This window comes from Pseudophryne corroboree, chromosome 11 (assembly GCF_028390025.1).
Source record: "Pseudophryne corroboree isolate aPseCor3 chromosome 11, aPseCor3.hap2, whole genome shotgun sequence".
NCBI classification, from domain to species: Eukaryota; Metazoa; Chordata; class Amphibia; order Anura; family Myobatrachidae; genus Pseudophryne; species Pseudophryne corroboree.
The window spans coordinates 29,293,429-29,315,582 of record NC_086454.1 but is presented as its reverse complement, the minus strand read 5'-3'; the positions used below and the strand labels follow the sequence as shown (position 1 = coordinate 29,315,582).

Genomic DNA, 22,154 nt, shown 5'->3' with positions numbered 1-22,154 from the left:
CGGGCCACCTTCCCTGTCACAGTTACATGTGATATATACAGGGTGTAGCTACCATAGGTGCAGGGAGTGCAGCTGCTATGGGGCCCAGAGCTGAGAGGGGCCACCTTCCCTGTCACAGTCACATGTGTTATATACAGGGTGTAGCTACCATAGGTGCAGGGAGTGCAGCTGCTATGGGGCCCAGAGCTGAGAGGGGCCACCTTCCCTGTCACAGTTACATGTGTTATATACAGGGTGTAGCTACCATAGGTGTAGGGAGTGCAGCTGCTATGGGGTCCAGAGCTGAGAGGGGCCACCTTCCCTGTCACAGTTACATGTGTTATATACAAGGGCGTAGCTACCATAGGTGCAGGGAGTGCAGCTGCTATGGGGCCCAGAGCTGAGAGGGGCCACCTTCCCTGTCACAGTTACATGTGTTATATACAGGGTGTAGCTACCATAGGTGCAGGGAGTGCAGCTGCTATGGGGCCCAGAGCTGAGAGGGGCCACCTTCCCTGTCACAGTCACATGTGTTATATACAGGGTGTAGCTACCATAGGTGCAGGGAGTGCAGCTGCTATGGGGCCCAGAGCTGAGAGGGGCCACCTTCCCTGTCACAGTTACATGTGTTATATACAGGGTGTAGCTACCATAGGTGTAGGGAGTGCAGCTGCTATGGGGTCCAGAGCTGAGAGGGGCCACCTTCCCTGTCACAGTTACATGTGTTATATACAAGGGCGTAGCTACCATAGGTGCAGGGAGTGCAGCTGCTATGGGGCCCAGAGCTGAGAGGGGCCACCTTCCCTGTCACAGTTACATGTGTTATATACAGGGTGTAGCTACCATAGGTGCAGGGAGTGCAGCTGCTATGGGGCCCAGAGCTGAGAGGGGCCACCTTCCCTGTCACAGTCACATGTGTTATATACAGGGTGAAGCTACCATGGGTGTAGTATTGAAAGTCGACAGTAACTAGGTCGACAATGTCTAGGTCGACCACTATTGGTCGACAGTAACTAGGTCGACAGGGTGTCTAGGTCGACAGGGTCTTTAGGTCAACATGTTCTAGGTCGACAGGTCAAAAGGTCGACATGAGTTTTTAATGTTATTTTGGTGTCGTTTTCTTCGTAGAGTGACCGGGAACCCCAATTAGTGCACCGCGTCCCCTCGCATGGCTCGCTTCGCTCGCCATGCTTCGGGCATGGTGCCTTCGCTCCGCTATCGCTTCGCTTGGCACAGATTACCGTTCCAATCGTAGTCCACGTGGATCGTTAAGTATGAAAAGGTTCAGAAAAAGAAAAAAATTGTGAAAAACTCATGTCGACCTTTTGACCTGTCGACCTAGAACATGTCGACCTAAAGACCCTGTCGTCCTAGACACCCTGTCGACATAGTTACTGTCGACCAATAGTGGTCGACCTAGACATTGTCGACCTAGTTACTGTCGACTTTCAGTCCGGATCCCAGCTACCATAGGTGCAGGCAGTGCAGCTGCTATGGGGCCCAGAGCTGAGAGGGGCCAGTTTTCCTGTCACAGTTACATGTAGTATATTGGCAATGGACATAAACTCCGAATACACTGTAAAGAAGGAATTCAATTGTGCGCAGGAGATTACAAAAACTCAGCGACGCAGGGTTTTTCCTGCAGCCGCAGGGTTTTCCTATTTAATTGCAGGAGAAAAAAATGAATGACCTAACATTCCTCTCCCTCCGATACTGTTATTCCTCAGTGACTTTGACTCCTTGAATGAAGACGACAGTGTCAGGTGTAACCAGTTGGCGTTCGACATTGCGGAGAAAGAGTTTGGAATCTCGCCCGTTACCACAGGGAAGGAGATGGCATCTGTGGAAGAGCCCGATAAACTCAGCATGGTTCTGTACCTCTCTAAGTTCTACGAATTGTTTAGGGGATCCCCCCTGAGGCCCGTTGGTAAGTGGCTCTTTATAGCCGCAAAGAGGTTAGTTGTTACTGTGCTGCATCCTACCCAGTGGTGTTATTTCTCCTGCGGAGGCCGGCTGGGATCACCTGAGTGGATCAGGCTATTTTTTACTGTACCCGAGGACCAATGCTGGTATCTGTAGTTCACCTGTGACTCCTTACCTTTTGCAGATTCCTCACCAAGAGAAAATAGGAAGAACAGAGATGCATTTTCTTCAAAACCATCCAGCCTACTCTCTAATAATTACCTCAATTTAACCTTACCAAGAAAACGAGTGCCAAAGGTGAGGCTACAGCAAATGTGTTTATTCACCTTTACAAGGATCTAAAGGGTCTGTTCATGAAGCAGTGAAAAGAGTGGAGAAGTGAGCTAGTGGAGAAGTTGCCCATGGCAACCAATCAGTGTTGAGGTAACATTTATAAATTGCATTCTATAAAATTATTGGTAACAGCTGATTGGTTGCCATGGGAAACTTCTCGACTGGTTCACTTATCCACACTTTTCACTGCTTCATGAATAGACCCCTATTTACTAAGCCTTGGATGGAGATAAAGTGGACGGAAAATAAGAATTTACTTACCGATAATTCTATTTCTCATAGTCCGTAGTGGATGCTGGGGACTCCGTAAGGACCATGGGGAATAGCGGCTCCGCAGGAGACTGGGCACATCTAAAGAAAGCTTTAGGACTAACTGGTGTGCACTGGCTCCTCCCCCTATGACCCTCCTCCAAGCCTCAGTTAGGATACTGTGCCCGGACGAGCGTACACAATAAGGAAGGATTTTGAATCCCGGGTAAGACTCATACCAGCCACACCAATCACACCATATAACTTGTGATCTAAACCCAGTTAACAGTATGATAACAGAGGAGCCTCTGAAAGATGGCTCACAACAATAATAACCCGATTTTTGTAACAATAACTATGTACAAGTATTGCAGACAATCCGCACTTGGGATGGGCGCCCAGCATCCACTACGGACTATGAGAAATAGAATTATCGGTAAGTAAATTCTTATTTTCTCTAACGTCCTAAGTGGATGCTGGGGACTCCGTAAGGACCATGGGGATTATACCAAAGCTCCCAAACGGGCGGGAGAGTGCGGATGACTCTGCAGCACCAAATGAGAGAACTCCAGGTCCTCCTCAGCCAGGATATTAATTTTGTAGAATTTTACAAACGTATTTGCTCCTGACCAAGTAGCTGCTCGGCAAAGTTGTAAAGCCGAGACCCCTCGGGCAGCCGCCCAAGATGAGCCCACCTTCCTTGTGGAGTGGGCATTTACAGATTTTTGGTTGTGGCAGGCCTGCCACAGAATGTGCAAGCTGAATTGTACTACAAATCCAACGAGCAATAGTCTGCTTAGAAGCAGGAGCACCCAGCTTGTTGGGTGCACACAGGATAAACAGCGAGTCAGATTTCCTGACTCCAGCCGTCCTGGAAACATATATTTTCAGGGCACTGACAACGTCTAGCAACTTGGAGGCCTCCAAGTCCCTAGTAGCCGCAGGCACCACCAATAGGTTGGTTCAGGTGAAACGCTGAAACCACCTTGGGGAGAAACTGAGGACGAGTCCTCAATTCCGCCCTTTCCGAATGGAAAATCAGATAAGGGCTTTTTCAGGATAAAGCCGCCAATTCTGACACGCGCCTGGCCCAGGCCAGGGCCAACAGCATGACCACTTTCCATGTGAGATATTTTAACTCCACAGATTTAAGTGGTTCAAACCAATGTGACTTTTGGAACCCAAAACTACATTGAGATCCCAAAGTGCCACTGGAGGCACAAAAGGAGGCTGTATATGCAGTACCCCTTTTACAAACGTCTGAACTTCAGGGACTGAAGCTAGTTCTTTTTGGAAGAAAATTGACAGGGCCGCAAATTTGAACCTTAATGGACCCCAATTTCAGGCCCATAGACACTCCTGTTTGCAGGAAATGTAGGAATCGACCCAGTTGAATTTCCTCCGTCGGGCCTTACTGGCCTCGCACCACGCAACATATTTTCGCCAATTGCGGTGATAATGTTTTTGCGGTTACATCCTTCCTGGCTTTGATCAGGATAGGGATGACTTCATCCGGAAAGCCTTTTTTCCTTCAGGATCCGGCGTTCAACCGCCATGCCGTCAAACGCAGCCGCGGTAAGTCTTGGAACAGACAGGGTCCTTGCTGGAGCAGGTCCCTTCTTAGAGGTAGAGGCCACGGATCCTCCGTGAGCATCTCTTGAAGTTCCGGTTACCAAGTCCTTCTTGGCCAATCCGGAGCCACGAATATAGTGCTTTCTCCTCTCCATCTTATCAATCTCAGTACCTTGGGTATGAGAGGCAGAGGAGGGAACACATACACTGACTGGTACACCCACGGTGTTACCAGAGCGTCTACAACTATTGCCTGAGGGTCTCTTGACCTGGCGCAATACCTGTCGAGTTTTTTAATCATGTGGACGACTTCTGGGTGAAGTCCCCACTCTCCCGGGTGGAGGTCGTGCTGAGGAAGTCTGCTTCCCAGTTGTCCACTCCCGGAATGAATACTGTTGACAGTGCTATCACATGATTTTCCGCCCAGCGAAGAATCCCTGCAGCTTCTGCCATTGCCCTCCTGCTTCTTGTGCCACCCTGTCTGTTTACGTGGGTGACTGCCATGATGTTGTCCGACTGGATCAACACCGGCTGACCTTGAAGCAGAGGTCTTGCTAAGCTTAGAGCATTGTAAATGGCCCTTAGCTTCAGGATATTTATGTGAAGTGATGTATCCAGGCTTGACCCTAAGCCCTGGATATTCCTTCCCTGTGTGACTGCTCCCCAGCCTCGCAGGCTGGCATCCGTGGTCACCAGGACCCAGTCCTGAATGCCGAATCTGCGTCCCTCTAGAAGATGAGCACTCTGCAACCACCACATGATGGATACCCTTGTCCTTGGTGACAGGGTTATCCGCTGATGCATCTGAAAATGCGACCCGGACCATTTGTCCAGTAGGTTCCACTGGAAAGTTCTTGCGTGGAATCTAACGAATGGGATTGCTTCGTAGGAAGCCACCATTTTTACCCAGAACCCTTGTGCATTGATGCACTGAGACTTGGTTCGGTTTTAGGAGGTTCCTGACTAGCTCGGATAACTCCCTGGTTTTCTCTTCCGGGAGAAACACCTTTTTTCTGGACTGTGTCCAGGAACATCCCTAGGAAACAGAAGACAAGTCGTCGGAACCAGCTGCGATTTTGGAATATTGAGAATCCAATCGTGCTGCCGCAACACTACCTGAGATAGTGCTACACCGACTTCCAACTGTTCCTTGGATCTTACCCTTATCAGGGAATCGTCCAAGTAAGGGATAACTAAAATTCCCTTCCTTCGAAGGGATATCATTTCGGCCATTACCTTGGTAAAGACCCGGGGTGCCGTGGACCCTCCCTACGGCAGCGTCTGAACTGATAGTGACAGTTCTGTACCATAACCTGAGGTACCCTTGGTGAGAAGGGTAAACTTTGACATGAAGGTAAGCATCCTTGATGTCCCAAGACATCATGTAGTCCCCTTCTTCCAGGTTCGCAATCACTGCTCTGAGTGACTCAATCTTGAATTTGAACCTCTGTATGTAAGTGTTCAAAGATTTTAGATTTTAGATTTAGAATCGGTTTCACCGGGCCGTCTGGCTTCGGTACCACAATAGTGTGGAATAATACCCCGTTCCCTGTTGCAGGAGGGGTACCTTGATTATCACCTGCTGGGTGAATGGCTTCCAAAACTGCCTCCCTGTCAGAGGGAGACGGCGGTAAAGCCGACTTTTGGAAACGGCGAGGGGGAGACGTCTCGAATTTCAATATGTACCCTTGAGATATTACCTGAAGGATCCAGGGGTCTACTTGCGAGTGAGCCCACTGCGCACTGAAATTCATTGAGAACGGGCCCCCACCGTGCCTGAGTTTGTAAGGCCCTAGCGTCATACTGAGGGCTTTTGCAGAGGCGGGAAAGGATTTCTGTTCCTGGGAACTGGGTAATCTCTTCAGCCTTTTTCCTCTCCCTCTGTCACGAGCAGAAAAGAGGAACCTTTTGTCCGCTTGCCAACAAAGGACTGCGCCTGATAATACGGCGTCTTATTTTGAGAGGCGACCTGGGGTACAAACGTGGATTTCCCAGTTGTTGCCGTGGCCACCAGGTCTAAAAGACCGACCCCAAATGTCCCCTTTTAAAGGCAATACTTCCAAATGCCGTTTGGAATCCGCATCACCTGACCATTTTACTGGTAGAATTGGACAACGCACTTATACTTGATGTCAGTCGGCAAATATTCCGCTGTGCATCATGCATATATAGAAATGCATCTTTTAAATGCTCTATAGGCAATAATATACTATCCTTATCTAGGATATCAATATTTCCAGTCAGGGAATCCGACCATGCCAACCCAGCACTGCACCTCCAGGCTGAGGCGATTGCTGGTCGCAGTATAACACCAGTATGTGTGTGAATACATTTTTGGATACCCTCCTGCTTTCTATCAGCAGGATCCTTAAGGGCGGCCATCTCATGAGAATGTAGAGCCCTTGTTCTTACAAGCGTGTGAGCGCCTTATCCCCCCTAGGGGGTGTTTCCCAACGCACCCTAACCTCTGGCGGGAAAGGGTATACAGCCAATACTTTTTAAGAAATTATCAATTGTTATCGGGGGGAAACCCATGCATCATCACACACCTCATTTTATTTTTCAGATTCAGGAAAACTACAGGTAGTTTTTCCCTCACCGAACATAATACCCCTTTTTGGTGGTACTCGTATTATCAGAAATGTATAAAACATTTTCCATTGTCTCAATCATGTAACGTGTGGCCCTACTGGAAATCACGGTTGTCTTTTCACCGTCGACACAGGAGTCAGTATCCGTGTCGACGTCTGTATCTGCCATCTGAGGTAACGGGCGCTTTAGAGCCCCTGACGGCCTATGAGACGTCTGGAGAGGCACAAGCTGAGTAGCCGGCTGTCTCATGTCAACCACTGTTTTTTTATACAGAGCTGACACTGTCACGTAATTTTCAACAGTTCATCCACTCAGGTGTCGACCCCCTAGGTGGTGACATCACTGTTACAGACACTCTGCTCCGTCTCCACATCATTTTTCTCCTCATACATGTCGACACAAACGTACCGACACACAGCACACACACAGGGAATGCTCTGATAGAGGACAGGACCCCACTAGCCCTTTGGGGAGACAGAGGGAGAGTATGCCAGCACACACCAGAGCGCTATATATATATATACAGGGATAACCTTATATAAGTGTTTTTCCCCTTATAGCTGCTGTATGTTTTAATACTGCGCCTAATTAGTGCCCCCCTCTCTTTTTTTAACCCTTTCTGTAGTGCAGGGAAGAGTCAGGGAGCTTCCCTCCAACTGAGCTGTGAGGGAAAATGGCGCCAGTGTGCTGAGGAGATAGGCTCCGCCCCCTTTTCGGCGGCCTTATCACCCGTTTTTCTGTATATTCTGGCAGGGGTTAAATGCATCCATATAGCCCAGGAGCTATATGTGATGCATTTTTTGCCATGTAAGGTATTTTTATCGTGTTTTATTGCGTCTCAGGGCGCCCCCCCCCAGCGCCCTGCACCCTCAGTGACCGGAGTATGAAGTGTGCTGAGAGCAATGGCGCACAGCTGCAGTGCTGTGCGCTACCTTATTGAAGACAGGACGTCTTCTGCCGCCGATTTTCCGGACCTCTTCGCTCTTCTGGCTCTGTAAGGGGGCCGGCGGCGCGGCTCTGGGACCGAGCTCCGAGGCTGGGCCTGTGATCGTCCCTCTGGAGCTAATGTCCAGTAGCCAAGAAGCCCAATCCACTCTGCACGCAGGTGAGTTCGCTTCTTCTCCCCTTAGTCCCTCGATGCAGTGAGCCTGTTGCCAGCAGGTCTCACTGAAAATAACAAACCTAAACTAAAACTTTCACTAAGAAGCTCAGGAGAGCCCCTAGTGTGCACCCTTCTCGTTCGGGCACAGAAATCTAACTGAGGCTTGGAGGAGGGTCATAGGGGGAGGAGCCAGTGCACACCAGATAGTCCTAAAGCTTTCTTTAGATGTGCCCAGTCTCCTGCGGAGCCGCTAATCCCCATGGTCCTTACGGAGTCCCCAGCATCCACTTAGGACGTTAGAGAAATCAAGTTCCAACGAACCAGCCCCTAACTGTCATTTTTCCAACCCAGCCTGTGACATGGCAGTTAGGAGCTGATTAGCTGGTACTTTATCTCCGTCCACTTTATCTCCACCCAAGGCTTAGTAAATAGCCCCCAAAGATAGTCTGTGGGCCTATAAATGACCTTTGTTCTATCTATGTCACCAGTTTATGCAATAACAAGATTTTCATGGTGTACATAAAATATAGGGGTCTATTCATGAAGCAGTGGAAAGTGTGGAGAAGTGAGCCAGTGGAGAAGTTGCCCATGGCAACCAATCAGCATTAAAGTAATATTTATAATTTGCATACTATAAAATTATACAGAGCAGCTGATTGGTTGCTATGGGCAACTTCTCCACTGGTTCACTTCTCCACACTTTTCACTGCTTCATAAATAGACTCCATAGTTCTAAAAATGACAAGCCTACTTTAGAGTTCAGCGCAAGGTTTATATTTCTGGCCGCAATATTGCGCTCTTATCTGGATGTTTTCGGTTGCCTGTGTCTTAATATACATTAAGGGGGTCATTCCGATTTGATCGCTCGCTAGTAGTTTTTAGCAGCTGTGCAAACGCTATGCCACCGCCCACTGGGAGTGTATTTTAGCTTAGCAGAAGTGCGAACGGTTGTATAACAGAGCGCCTGCAAAAATTTTTTGTGTAGTTTCAGAGTAGCTTAAAACCTACTCAGCGCTTGCGATCACTTCAGACTATTCAGTTCCGGATTTGACGTCACACACCCGCCCAGCGTTCGCCCAGCCACGCCTGCGTTTTCCCTGGCACGCCTGCGTTTTCCCTGGCACGCCTGCATTTTTCCGAACACTCCCTGAAAACGGTCAGTTGCCACCCAGAAACGCCCACTTCATGTCATTCACTCTGCGGCAACCAGTGCGGCAGAAATGCATCGCTAGACCGTGTGCAAAACTGCATCGTTCGTTGTGCCCGTATGTCGTGCGTGCGCATTGCGCCGCATATGCATGTGCAGAACTGCCGGTTTTTAACCTGATCGCTGCGCTGCGAGCAAATGCAGCTAACGATCAACTCAGAATGACCACCTGAGTCTTATAGAGAGGCGCCCTTACTCAGCGCAACTTGGCTCATGGTCTGGTCACAGCTAATGTGTGCGCTGAACAGTATAGCAGCTCCAGGATATGCCAAGCTATAACCCGCAGAAGCAGGCCTTTCCTGCCTGTCACACTGTATATACAGAAGTAAGATTTCAGCATCAGGCACCAGACACGTCTCACTCTCTCCAGTGAAATACATGAACATTCCAAGAATACGGAGAACGGGAAACGTCCTGTATTATCATCTGCTGGGTTGTATGCCGCAGCTGTTCTTCAGTCCCACGGTGCCACTGATGCATTCTGATGTATGTACTCTACAATGCAATCATACATAAATAAACTATAGATCGAGTTCCCTTGGATAGGAGGAAAGCTCCTTCATATCATTTCCTTCTAGAAGTAGCTGGAGAGGGTCAGACGTTGCGGCCCGTCCTATCATCTCACACCGCGCACTGTCTAGTGGGGATCAGTCCGACGCGGCCTCTGACTGGGATGTCATCCTGACTTTCCATAGTAACAAAGCTCCAGCTCTCCGTATCCCCCACAGCATGATGTCATGTAATTACCCTGATGAATACATTTCATTTTACCTTCTCAAGCTAATTGTCTGGGACACGTTGAGTAATACGGATTCAGTCATTTTAATCCTTTATTTTTATACGTCAGTCCCAGAAAATAACCAGACCCCTGATTTATCTCCAGTCCCACCCCTGGAATTAAACAAAACCCAGGATGAAATCAATCGCAAACACTTATCTCATGTTTGGGGCACAATGCGTGCGACTGTCAAATGCTTCCCCCCTCGCTTGACTGTAAGTCGCTCATGGATTTACATTGCTTGAAAAGCACACGAAAACACACGTTGCCCTAATATGATCCATATGTGTTCTATAAAGCCTGCATGAGGCGTGCAGAATCAAACCGTCGCCTCTTCAAGCCCCGATTCATCCCCCTCATGTGTTAATTTGAGGATCGTTTGGAATAAATAGTAGAACGGTCGTGGATTTTTTGCTTATTATAGTGTAACAAGTCCCTGTGCTATGTAGTATATTAGTGTTGGAGCATGAAATGCGTGTTGGCAATTGTTGACATTAGCCAGGCCCGTCTTCCGTATGTCAGATCTCATTCTGAGGAGAAAATTCCGCCTGCGCCCAGTATAGTAGAAGCTGGGATTTGCGGTGCACCTCGGTAGTGCTGAATCATTTGCGTTCATGGAGCAAAATGGCAGCCTGTAGTGAGGCGCAGCCATTTGCATAGAACAACGGGAGGAAGTGCGGGGCTTTCTGAAGTGTGCTGGACAGACCATCCAGGCGTCGCACTGCAATGCCACGGTGTCCTGCACAGCGCAACGGGTGCACTTCCTAAATTAATCCCCCCATGATTGCCATATAAGTCAAATACATTTTAAAATAAATGACACCATTTAAAGATTTTGATTTTAGTTTGTTTGCAACTAGGATCTGCCCATGATTGATGCTGGGGAGATAGTGAGGGAGCGCAGTATTGTCCCGCTATATTCCTGCCTCTTGGTATGTCACTGCATGCTGCCATGTTTCTGTGAAAGTCCATCCCAGGTGCAGGTGACGGAAGATAATTACTCTCCTTACCCGTAACCTCTCTCCACACTTCCAGTCCCTGAGCTGCTTATACAGTAAGTGCAGGAGGAAGTGCAGTGATCGGAGAATGTGTCATACATAAGACACTTCCTCCTGCACTCACTGCATTAGCAGCAGGGTGACTGACAGTGGGAATAAAGCAGGTACAGGTGACAGAGGCTGTTCTTCCTCCCTACCAGGAACCTCACTGTAAATGTAACCACCATTAAATCCCATCATTGTGCATCAAGTGTTGTATAAGGTGTCGCTGCAGCACGTGACTTCATGACGAGGAGAGACAGTCATCGCTTGTTTCTCTTTATCTGTGTTCAGGGAGAAAATAAAGCGGAGGAGAATGACGCAAACAAGAGGAGAAGAAGGACGATGCTGCTCTTTGATGAGGTTGGTGTTTATTACCCGGCGATGACAGCCTTGCCCCGCGTACACTGGTTCTGTATATGAGCGCAAGCTGCGACGCAGACAGATCCAGAGCTGACGGACGCTGCGTGCCACACACCCCGGCCGCGGCTCACAGGAATAGCTGAGAGCAATTACCAGCAGCTGGAGCGTATTATAGCAAATAATACCTCTGACAGCAGTAACGTTATCCATCCCTCCATTCATCATTCTCCGTCCTCTAGCCGCACTTCCTACAAGCCAGGCCCTTGCTCTTTGTATATTCATGTGCACCCAGTGCTGGCGTTGTACTGCGTTCAGTGCAGAACATTCCTGACAAATATGGTAACGTTCATGACATGCCTCATCTACTGCTGCATAATTTCATATATACTGGTCGTTCCTGCAGCAACCTCTTCGTCCAGGGAACCTGTTAGTTTTAGGCTGGGTGAGAAAGTGGCCAACTGGGTGTCTCACCGAGTGAGTGGGCAATTAGGTAAGCATACACACTTACCAATCGGCATGCCAGGTGACAGGAGGATGAGCGTTGTAGTGCCACAGGAGCTCAAGTGACTGACACCACAGCTCCCAGCATACTCCCATCAGATGCCAGGTAATGGGAGGATGAGTGTTGTAGTGCCACAGCAGCTCAAGTGACTGACACCACAGCTCCCAGCATACTCCCATCAGATGCCAGGTAATGGGAGGATGAGTGTTGTAGTGCCACAGCAGCTCAAGTGACTGACACCACAACTCCCAGCATACTACCATCAGATGCCTGATGACAGGGGGATGAGTGGTGTAGTGCCTCAGCAGCTCTAGTGACTGACGCCACAACTCCCAGCATACTCCCATCAGATGCCGGGTGACAGGAGGATGAGTGTCGTAGTGTCACAGCAGCTCTAGTGACTGACACCACAACTCCCAGCATACTCCCATCAGATGACGGGTGACAGGAGGATGAGTGGTGTAGTGCCACAGCAGCTCTAGTGACTGACACCACAACTCCCAGCATACTCCCATCAGATGCCGGGTGACAGGAGGATGAGTGTTGTAGTGTCACAGCAGCTCTAGTAACTGACACCACAGCTCCCAGCATACTACCATCAGATGCCGGGTGACAGGAGGATGAGTGTTGTAGTGCCACAGCAGCTCTAGTAACTGACACCACAGCTCCCAGCATACTCCCATCAGATGCCGGGTGACAGGAGGATGAGTGTTGTAGTGTCACAGCAGCTCTAGTGACTGACACCACAGCTCCCAGCATACTCCCATCAGATGCCGGGTGACAGGAGGATGAGTGTTGTAGTGTCACAGCAGCTCTAGTAACTGACACCACAACTCCCAGCATACTCCCATCAGATGCCGTGTGACAGGAGGATGAGTGTTGTAGTGTCACAGCAGCTCTAGTGACTGACACCACAACTCCCAGCATACTCCCATCAGATGCCGGGTGACAGGAGGATGAGTGTTGTAGTGTCACAGCAGCTCTAGTAACTGACACCACAACTCCCAGCATACTCCCATCAGATGCCGGGTGACAGGAGGATGAGTGTTGTAGTGTCACAGCAGCTCTAGTGACTGACACCATAACTCCCAGCATACTCCCATCAGATGCCGGGTGACAGGAGGATGAGTGTTATAGTGTCACAGCAGCTCTAGTGACTGACACCACAACTCCCAGCATACTCCCATCAGATGCCGGGTGACAGGAGGATGAGTGGTGTAGTGCCACAGCAGCTCTAGTGACTGACACCACAGCTCCCAGCATACTCCCATCAGATGCCTGATGACAGGGGGATGAGTGGTGTAGTGCCTCAGCAGCTCTAGTGACTGACACCACAACTCCCAGCATACTCCCATCAGATGCCGGGTGACAGGAGGATGAGTGTCGTAGTGCCTCAGCAGCTCTAGTGACTGACACCACAACTCCCAGCATACTCCCATCAGATGCTGGGTGACAGGAGGATGAGTGGTGTAGTGCCTCAGCAGCTCTAGTAACTGACAACACAACTCCCAGCATACTCCCATCAGATGCCGGGTGACAGGAGGATGAGTGTTGTAGTGCCTCAGCAGCTCTAGTGACTGATGCTACAGCTCCCAGCATACTCCCATCAGATGCCGGGTGACAGGAGGATGAGTGTTGTAGTGTCACAGCAGCTCTAGTGACTGACACCACAGCTCCCAGCATACTCCCATCAGATGCCTGATGACAGGGGGATGAGTGGTGTAGTGCCTCAGCAGCTCTAGTGACTGACACCACAACTCCCAGCATACTCCCATCAGATGCCGGGTGACAGGAGGATGAGTGTCGTAGTGCCTCAGCAGCTCTAGTGACTGACACCACAACTCCCAGCATACTCCCATCAGATGCTGGGTGACAGGAGGATGAGTGGTGTAGTGCCTCAGCAGCTCTAGTAACTGACAACACAACTCCCAGCATACTCCCATCAGATGCCGGGTGACAGGAGGATGAGTGTCGTAGTGCCTCAGCAGCTCTAGTGACTGATGCCACAGCTCCCAGCATACTCCCATCAGATGCTGGGTGACAGGAGGATGAGTGTTGTAGTGCCTCAGCAGCTCTAGTGACTGACACCATAACTCCCAGCATACTCCCATCAGATGCCGTGTGACAGGAGGATGAGTGTTGTAGTGCCACAGCAGCTCTAGTGACTGACACCACAACTCCCAGCATACTCCCATCAGATGCCGTGTGACAGGAGGATGAGTGTTGTAGTGCCACAGCAGCTCTAGTGACTGACACCACAACTCCCAGCATACTCCCATCAGATGCCGGGTGACAGGAGGATGAGTGTTGTAGTGTCACAGCAGCTCTAGTGACTGACACCACAACTCCCAGCATACTCCCATCAGATGCCGTGTGACAAGAGGATGAGTGTTGTAGTGCCACAGCAGCTCTAGTGACTGACACCACAACTCCCAGCATACTCCCATCAGATGCCGTGTGACAGGAGGATGAGTGTTGTAGTGCCACAGCAGCTCTAGTGACTGACACCACAACTCCCAGCATACTCCCATCAGATGCCGGGTGACAGGAGGATGAGTGTTGTAGTGCCTCAGCAGCTCTAGTGACTGACACCACAACTCCCAGCATACTCCCATCAGATGCTGGGTGACAGGAGGATAAGTGGTGTAGTGCCACATCAGCTCTAGTGACTGACACCACAACTCCCAGCATACTCCCATCAGATGCTGGGTGACAGGAGGATGAGTGTTGTAGTGCCTCAGCAGCTCTAGTGACTGACACCATAACTCCCAGCATACTCCCATCAGATGCTGGGTGACAGGAGGATGAGTGTTGTAGTGTCACAGCAGCTCTAGTGACTGACACCACAACTCCCAGCATACTCCCATCAGATGCCGGGTGACAGGAGGATGAGTGGTGTAGTGCCACAGCAGCTCTAGTAAATGACGCCACAGCTCCCAGCATACTCCCATCAGATGCCGGGTGACAGGAGGATGAGTGTTGTAGTGCCTCAGCAGCTCTAGTGACTGACACCATAACTCCCAGCATACTCCCATCAGATGCCGGGTGACAGGAGGATGAGTGTTGTAGTGTCACAGCAGCTCTAGTAACTGACAACACAACTCCCAGCATACTCCCATCAGATGCCGTGTGACAGGAGGATGAGTGTTGTAGTGCCTCAGCAGCTCTAGTGACTGACACCACAACTCCCAGCATACTCCCATCAGATGCCGTGTGACAGGAGGATGAGTGTTGTAGTGCCTCAGCAGCTCTAGTGACTGACACCACAACTCCCAGCATACTCCCATCAGATGCTGGGTGACAGGAGGATGAGTGTTGTAGTGCCACATCAGCTCTAGTGACTGACACCACAACTCCCAGCATACTCCCATCAGATGCCGGGTGACAGGAGGATGAGTGTTGTAGTGCCACAGCAGCTCTAGTGACTGACACCACAACTCCCAGCATACTCCCATCAGATGCCGGGTGACAGGAGGATGAGTGTTGTAGTGCCACAGCAGCTCTAGTGACTGACACCATAACTCCCAGCATACTCCCATCAGATGCTGGGTGACAGGAGGATGAGTGTTGTAGTGTCACAGCAGCTCTAGTGACTGACACCACAACTCCCAGCATACTCCCATCAGATGCCGGGTGACAGGAGGATGAGTGTTGTAGTGCCTCAGCAGCTCTAGTGACTGACACCACAACTCCCAGCATACTCCCATCAGATGCCGGGTGACAGGAGGATGAGTGTTGTAGTGTCACAGCAGCTCTAGTGACTGACACCATAACTCCCAGCATACTCCCATCAGATGCCGTGTGACAGGAGGATGAGTGTTGTAGTGCCACATCAGCTCTAGTGACTGACACCACAACTCCCAGCATACTCCCATCAGATGCTGGGTGACAGGAGGATGAGTGGTGTAGTGCCTCAGCAGCTCTAGTAACTGACAACACAACTCCCAGCATACTCCCATCAGATGCCGTGTGACAGGAGGATGAGTGTCGTAGTGCCTCAGCAGCTCTAGTGACTGATGCCACAGCTCCCAGCATACTCCCATCAGATGCCGGGTGACAGGAGGATGAGTGTTGTAGTGCCTCAGCAGCTCTAGTGACTGACACCATAACTCCCAGCATACTCCCATCAGATGCCGGGTGACAGGAGGATGAGTGTTGTAGTGTCACAGCAGCTCTAGTGACTGACACCACAACTCCCAGCATACTCCCATCAGATGCCGGGTGACAGGAGGATGAGTGTTGTAGTGTCACATCAGCTCTAGTGACTGACACCACAGCTCCCAGCATACTCCCATCAGATGCCGGGTGACAGGAGGAAGAGTGTTGTAGTGCCACAGCAGCTCTAGTGACTGACACCACAACTCCCAGCATACTCCCATCAGATGCCGTGTGACAGGAGGATGAGTGTTGTAGTGCCACAGCAGCTCTAGTGACTGACACCACAACTCCCAGCATACTCCCATCAGATGCCGGGTGACAGGAGGATGAGTGTTGTAGTGCCTCAGCAGCTCTAGTGACTGACGCCACAACTCCCAGCATACTCCCATCAGATGCTGGGTGACAGGAGGATGAGTGGTGTAGTGCCACATCAGCTCTAGTGACTGACACCACAACTCCCAGCATACTCCCATCAGATGCTGGGTGACAGGAGGATGAGTGTTGTAGTGCCTCAGCAGCTCTAGTGACTGACACCATAACTCCCAGCATACTCCCATCAGATGCTGGGTGACAGGAGGATGAGTGTTGTAGTGTCACAGCAGCTCTAGTGACTGACACCACAACTCCCAGCATACTCCCATCAGATGCCGGGTGACAGGAGGATGAGTGGTGTAGTGCCACAGCAGCTCTAGTAAATGACGCCACAGCTCCCAGCATACTCCCATCAGATGCCGGGTGACAGGAGGATGAGTGTTGTAGTGTCACAGCAGCTCTAGTAACTGACAACACAACTCCCAGCATACTCCCATCAGATGCCGTGTGACAGGAGGATGAGTGTTGTAGTGCCTCAGCAGCTCTAGTGACTGACACCACAACTCCCAGCATACTCCCATCAGATGCCGGGTGACAGGAGGATGAGTGTTGTAGTGCCACAGCAGCTCTAGTGACTGACACCATAACTCCCATCATACTCCCATCAGATGCTGGGTGACAGGAGGATGAGTGTTGTAGTGTCACAGCAGCTCTAGTGACTGACACCACAACTCCCAGCATACTCCCATCAGATGCCGGGTGACAGGAGGATGAGTGTTGTAGTGCCTCAGCAGCTCTAGTGACTGACACCACAACTCCCAGCATACTCCCATCAGATGCCGGGTGACAGGAGGATGAGTGTTGTAGTGTCACAGCAGCTCTAGTGACTGACACCATAACTCCCAGCATACTCCCATCAGATGCTGGGTGACAGGAGGATGAGTGTTGTAGTGCCACATCAGCTCTAGTGACTGACACCACAACTCCCAGCATACTCCCATCAGATGCTGGGTGACAGGAGGATGAGTGTTGTAGTGTCACAGCAGCTCTAGTGACTGACACCACAACTCCCAGCATACTCCCATCAGATGCCGGGTGACAGGAGGATGAGTGTTGTAGTGCCTCAGCAGCTCTAGTGACTGACACCACAAATCCCAGCATACTCCCATCAGATGCTGGGTGACAGGAGGATGAGTGGTGTAGTGCCAAAGCAGCTCTAGTAACTGACAACACAACTCCCAGCATACTCCCATCAGATGCCGGGTGACAGGAGGATGAGTGTCGTAGTGCCTCAGCAGCTCTAGTGACTGACACCATAACTCCCAGCATACTCCCATCAGATGCCGGGTGACAGGAGGATGAGTGTTGTAGTGTCACAGCAGCTCTAGTGACTGACACCACAACTCCCAGCATACTCCCATCAGATGCCGGGTGACAGGAGGATGAGTGTTGTAGTGTCACATCAGCTCTAGTGACTGACACCACAGCTCCCAGCATACTCCCATCAGATGCCGGGTGACAGGAGGATGAGTGTTGTAGTGTCACATCAGCTCTAGTGACTGACTCCACAACTCCCAGCATACTCCCATCAGATGACTGGTGACAGGAGGATGAGTGTTGTAGTGTCACATCAGCTCTAGTGACTGACACCACAGCTCCCAGCATACTCCCATCAGATGCCGGGTGACAGGAGGATGAGTGTTGTAGTGTCACATCAGCTCTAGTGACTGACACCACAACTCCCAGCATACTCCCATCAGATGACTGGTGACAGGAGGATGAGTGTTGTAGTGTCACATCAGCTCTAGTGACTGACACCACAACTCCCAGCATACTCCCATCAGATGCCGTGTGACAGTAGGATGAGTGTTGTAGTGTCACAGCAGCTCTAGTAACTGACACCACAGCTCCCAGCATACTCCCATCAGATGCCGTGTGACAGGAGGATGAGTGTTGTAGTGCCTCAGCAGCTCTAGTGACTGACACCACAACTCCCAGCATACTCCCATCAGATGCTGGGTGACAGGAGGATGAGTGGTGTAGTGCCACATTAGCTCTAGTGACTGACACCACAACTCCCAGCATACTCCCATCAGATGCTGGGTGACAGGAGGATGAGTGTTGTAGTGCCACATCAGCTCTAGTGACTGACACCACAACTCCCAGCATACTCCCATCAGATGCCGGGTGACAGGAGGATGAGTGTTGTAGTGCCACAGCAGCTCTAGTGACTGACACCATAACTCCCAGCATACTCCCATCAGATGCTGGGTGACAGGAGGATGAGTGTTGTAGTGTCACAGCAGCTTTAGTGACTGACACCACAACTCCCAGCATACTCCCATCAGATGCCGGGTGACAGGAGGATGAGTGTTGTAGTGCCTCAGCAGCTCTAGTGACTGACACCACAACTCCCAGCATACTCCCATCAGATGCCGGGTGACAGGAGGATGAGTGTTGTAGTGTCACAGCAGCTCTAGTGACTGACACCATAACTCCCAGCATACTCCCATCAGATGCTGGGTGACAGGAGGATGAGTGTTGTAGTGCCACATCAGCTCTAGTGACTGACACCACAACTCCCAGCATACTCCCATCAGATGCTGGGTGACAGAAGGATGAGTGTTGTAGTGTCACAGCAGCTCTAGCGACTGACACCACAACTCCCAGCATACTCCCATCAGATGCCGGGTGACAGGAGGATGAGTGTTGTAGTGCCTCAGCAGCTCTAGTGACTGACACCACAACTCCCAGCATACTCCCATCAGATGCTGGGTGACAGGAGGATGAGTTGTGTAGTGCCTCAGCAGCTCTAGTAACTGACAACACAACTCCCAGCATACTCCCATCAGATGCCGGGTGACATGAGGATGAGTGTCGTAGTGCCTCAGCAGCTCTAGTGACTGATGCCACAGCTCCCAGCATACTCCCATCAGATGCCGGGTGACAGGAGGATGAGTGTTGTAGTGCCTCAGCAGCTCTAGTGACTGACACCATAACTCCCAGCATACTCCCATCAGATGCCGGGTGACAGGAGGATGAGTGTTGTAGTGTCACAGCAGCTCTAGTGACTGACACCACAACTCCCAGCATACTCCCATCAGATGCCGGGTGACAGGAGGATGAGTGTTGTAGTGCCTCAGCAGCTCTAGTGACTGACACCACAACTCCCAGCATACTCCCATCAGATGCCGGGTGACAGGAGGATGAGTGTTGTAGTGTCACAGCAGCTCTAGTGACTGACACCATAACTCCCAGCATACTCCCATCAGATGCCGTGTGACAGGAGGATGAGTGTTGTAGTGCCACATCAGCTCTAGTGACTGACACCACAACTCCCAGCATACTCCCATCAGATGCTGGGTGACAGGAGGATGAGTGGTGTAGTGCCTCAGCAGCTCTAGTAACTGACAACACAACTCCCAGCATACTCCCATCAGATGCCGTGTGACAGGAGGATGAGTGTCGTAGTGCCTCAGCAGCTCTAGTGACTGATGCCACAACTCCCAGCATACTCCCATCAGATGCCGGGTGACAGGAGGATGAGTGTTGTAGTGCCTCAGCAGCTCTAGTGACTGACACCATAACTCCCAGCATACTCCCATCAGATGCCGGGTGACAGGAGGATGAGTGTTGTAGTGTCACAGCAGCTCTAGTGACTGACACCACAACTCCCAGCATACTCCCATCAGATGCCGGGTGACAGGAGGATGAGTGTTGTAGTGTCACATCAGCTCTAGTGACTGACACCACAGCTCCCAGCATACTCCCATCAGATGCCGGGTGACAGGAGGATGAGTGTTGTAGTGCCACAGCAGCTCTAGTGACTGACACCACAACTCCCAGCATACTCCCATCAGATGCCGTGTGACAGGAGGATGAGTGTTGTAGTGCCACAGCAGCTCTAGTGACTGACACCACAACTCCCAGCATACTCCCATCAGATGCCGGGTGACAGGAGGATGAGTGTTGTAGTGCCTCAGCAGCTCTAGTGACTGACGCCACAACTCCCAGCATACTCCCATCAGATGCTGGGTGACAGGAGGATGAGTGGTGTAGTGCCACATCAGCTCTAGTGACTGACACCACAACTCCCAGCATACTCCCATCAGATGCTGGGTGACAGGAGGATGAGTGTTGTAGTGCCTCAGCAGCTCTAGTGACTGACACCATAACTCCCAGCATACTCCCATCAGATGCTGGGTGACAGGAGGATGAGTGTTGTAGTGTCACAGCAGCTCTAGTGACTGACACCACAACTCCCAGCATACTCCCATCAGATGCCGGGTGACAGGAGGATGAGTGGTGTAGTGCCACAGCAGCTCTAGTAAATGACGCCACAGCTCCCAGCATACTCCCATCAGATGCCGGGTGACAGGAGGATGAGTGTTGTAGTGTCACAGCAGCTCTAGTAACTGACAACACAACTCCCAGCATACTCCCATCAGATGCCGTGTGACAGGAGGATGAGTGTTGTAGTGCCTCAGCAGCTCTAGTGACTGACACCACAACTCCCAGCATACTCCCATCAGATGCCGGGTGACAGGAGGATGAGTGTTGTAGTGCCACAGCAGCTCTAGTGACTGACACCATAACTCCCATCATACTCCCATCAGATGCTGGGTGACAGGAGGATGAGTGTTGTAGTGTCACAGCAGCTCTAGTGACTGACACCACAACTCCCAGCATACTCCCATCAGATGCCGGGTGACAGGAGGATGAGTGTTGTAGTGCCTCAGCAGCTCTAGTGACTGACACCACAACTCCCAGCATACTCCCATCAGATGCCGGGTGACAGGAGGATGAGTGTTGTAGTGCCTCAGCAGCTCTAGTGACTGACACCACAACTCCCAGCATACTCCCATCAGATGCCGGGTGACAGGAGGATGAGTGTTGTAGTGTCACAGCAGCTCTAGTGACTGACACCATAACTCCCAGCATACTCCCATCAGATGCTGGGTGACAGGAGGATGAGTGTTGTAGTGTCACAGCAGCTCTAGTGACTGACACCACAACTCCCAGCATACTCCCATCAGATGCCGGGTGACAGGAGGATGAGTGTTGTAGTGCCTCAGCAGCTCTAGTGACTGACACCACAAATCCCAGCATACTCCCATCAGATGCTGGGTGACAGGAGGATGAGTGGTGTAGTGCCAAAGCAGCTCTAGTAACTGACAACACAACTCCCAGCATACTCCCATCAGATGCCGGGTGACAGGAGGATGAGTGTCGTAGTGCCTCAGCAGCTCTAGTGACTGATGCCACAGCTCCCAGCATACTCCCATCAGATGCCGGGTGACAGGAGGATGAGTGTTGTAGTGCCTCAGCAGCTCTAGTGACTGACACCATAACTCCCAGCATACTCCCATCAGATGCCGGGTGACAGGAGGATGAGTGTTGTAGTGTCACAGCAGCTCTAGTGACTGACACCACAACTCCCAGCATACTCCCATCAGATGCCGGGTGACAGGAGGATGAGTGTTGTAGTGTCACATCAGCTCTAGTGACTGACACCACAGCTCCCAGCATACTCCCATCAGATGCCGGGTGACAGGAGGATGAGTGTTGTAGTGTCACATCAGCTCTAGTGACTGACTCCATATCTCCCAGCATACTCCCATCAGATGACTGGTGACAGGAGGATGAGTGTTGTAGTGTCACATCAGCTCTAGTGACTGACACCACAGCTCCCAGCATACTCCCATCAGATGCCGGGTGACAGGAGGATGAGTGTTGTAGTGTCACATCAGCTCTAGTGACTGACACCACAACTCCCAGCATACTCCCATCAGATGACTGGTGACAGGAGGATGAGTGTTGTAGTGTCACATCAGCTCTAGTGACTGACACCACAACTCCCAGCATACTCCCATCAGATGCCGTGTGACAGTAGGATGAGTGTTGTAGTGTCACAGCAGCTCTAGTAACTGACACCACAGCTCCCAGCATACTCCCATCAGATGCCGTGTGACAGGAGGATGAGTGTTGTAGTGCCTCAGCAGCTCTAGTGACTGACACCACAACTCCCAGCATACTCCCATCAGATG

The 22,154-nt window shown here is 50.9% G+C and overlaps 1 protein-coding gene across 12 annotated transcripts in view; it reads left to right on the top strand.

Annotated features, from left to right (window-relative positions):
- MICAL2 (microtubule associated monooxygenase, calponin and LIM domain containing 2) overlaps positions 1-22,154 on the top strand; it is a 278,508-nt gene that overhangs the window by 99,027 nt on the left and 157,327 nt on the right. For all 12 annotated transcript variants that reach the window (XM_063946422.1, XM_063946420.1, XM_063946416.1 and 9 more), the window contains exons 13-15: positions 1,707-1,906; positions 2,087-2,199; positions 11,067-11,135. In XM_063946422.1, coding sequence (XP_063802492.1) covers positions 1,707-1,906; positions 2,087-2,199; positions 11,067-11,135 — 382 coding nt within the window. The remainder of the gene's footprint in view (positions 1-1,706; positions 1,907-2,086; positions 2,200-11,066; positions 11,136-22,154) is intronic.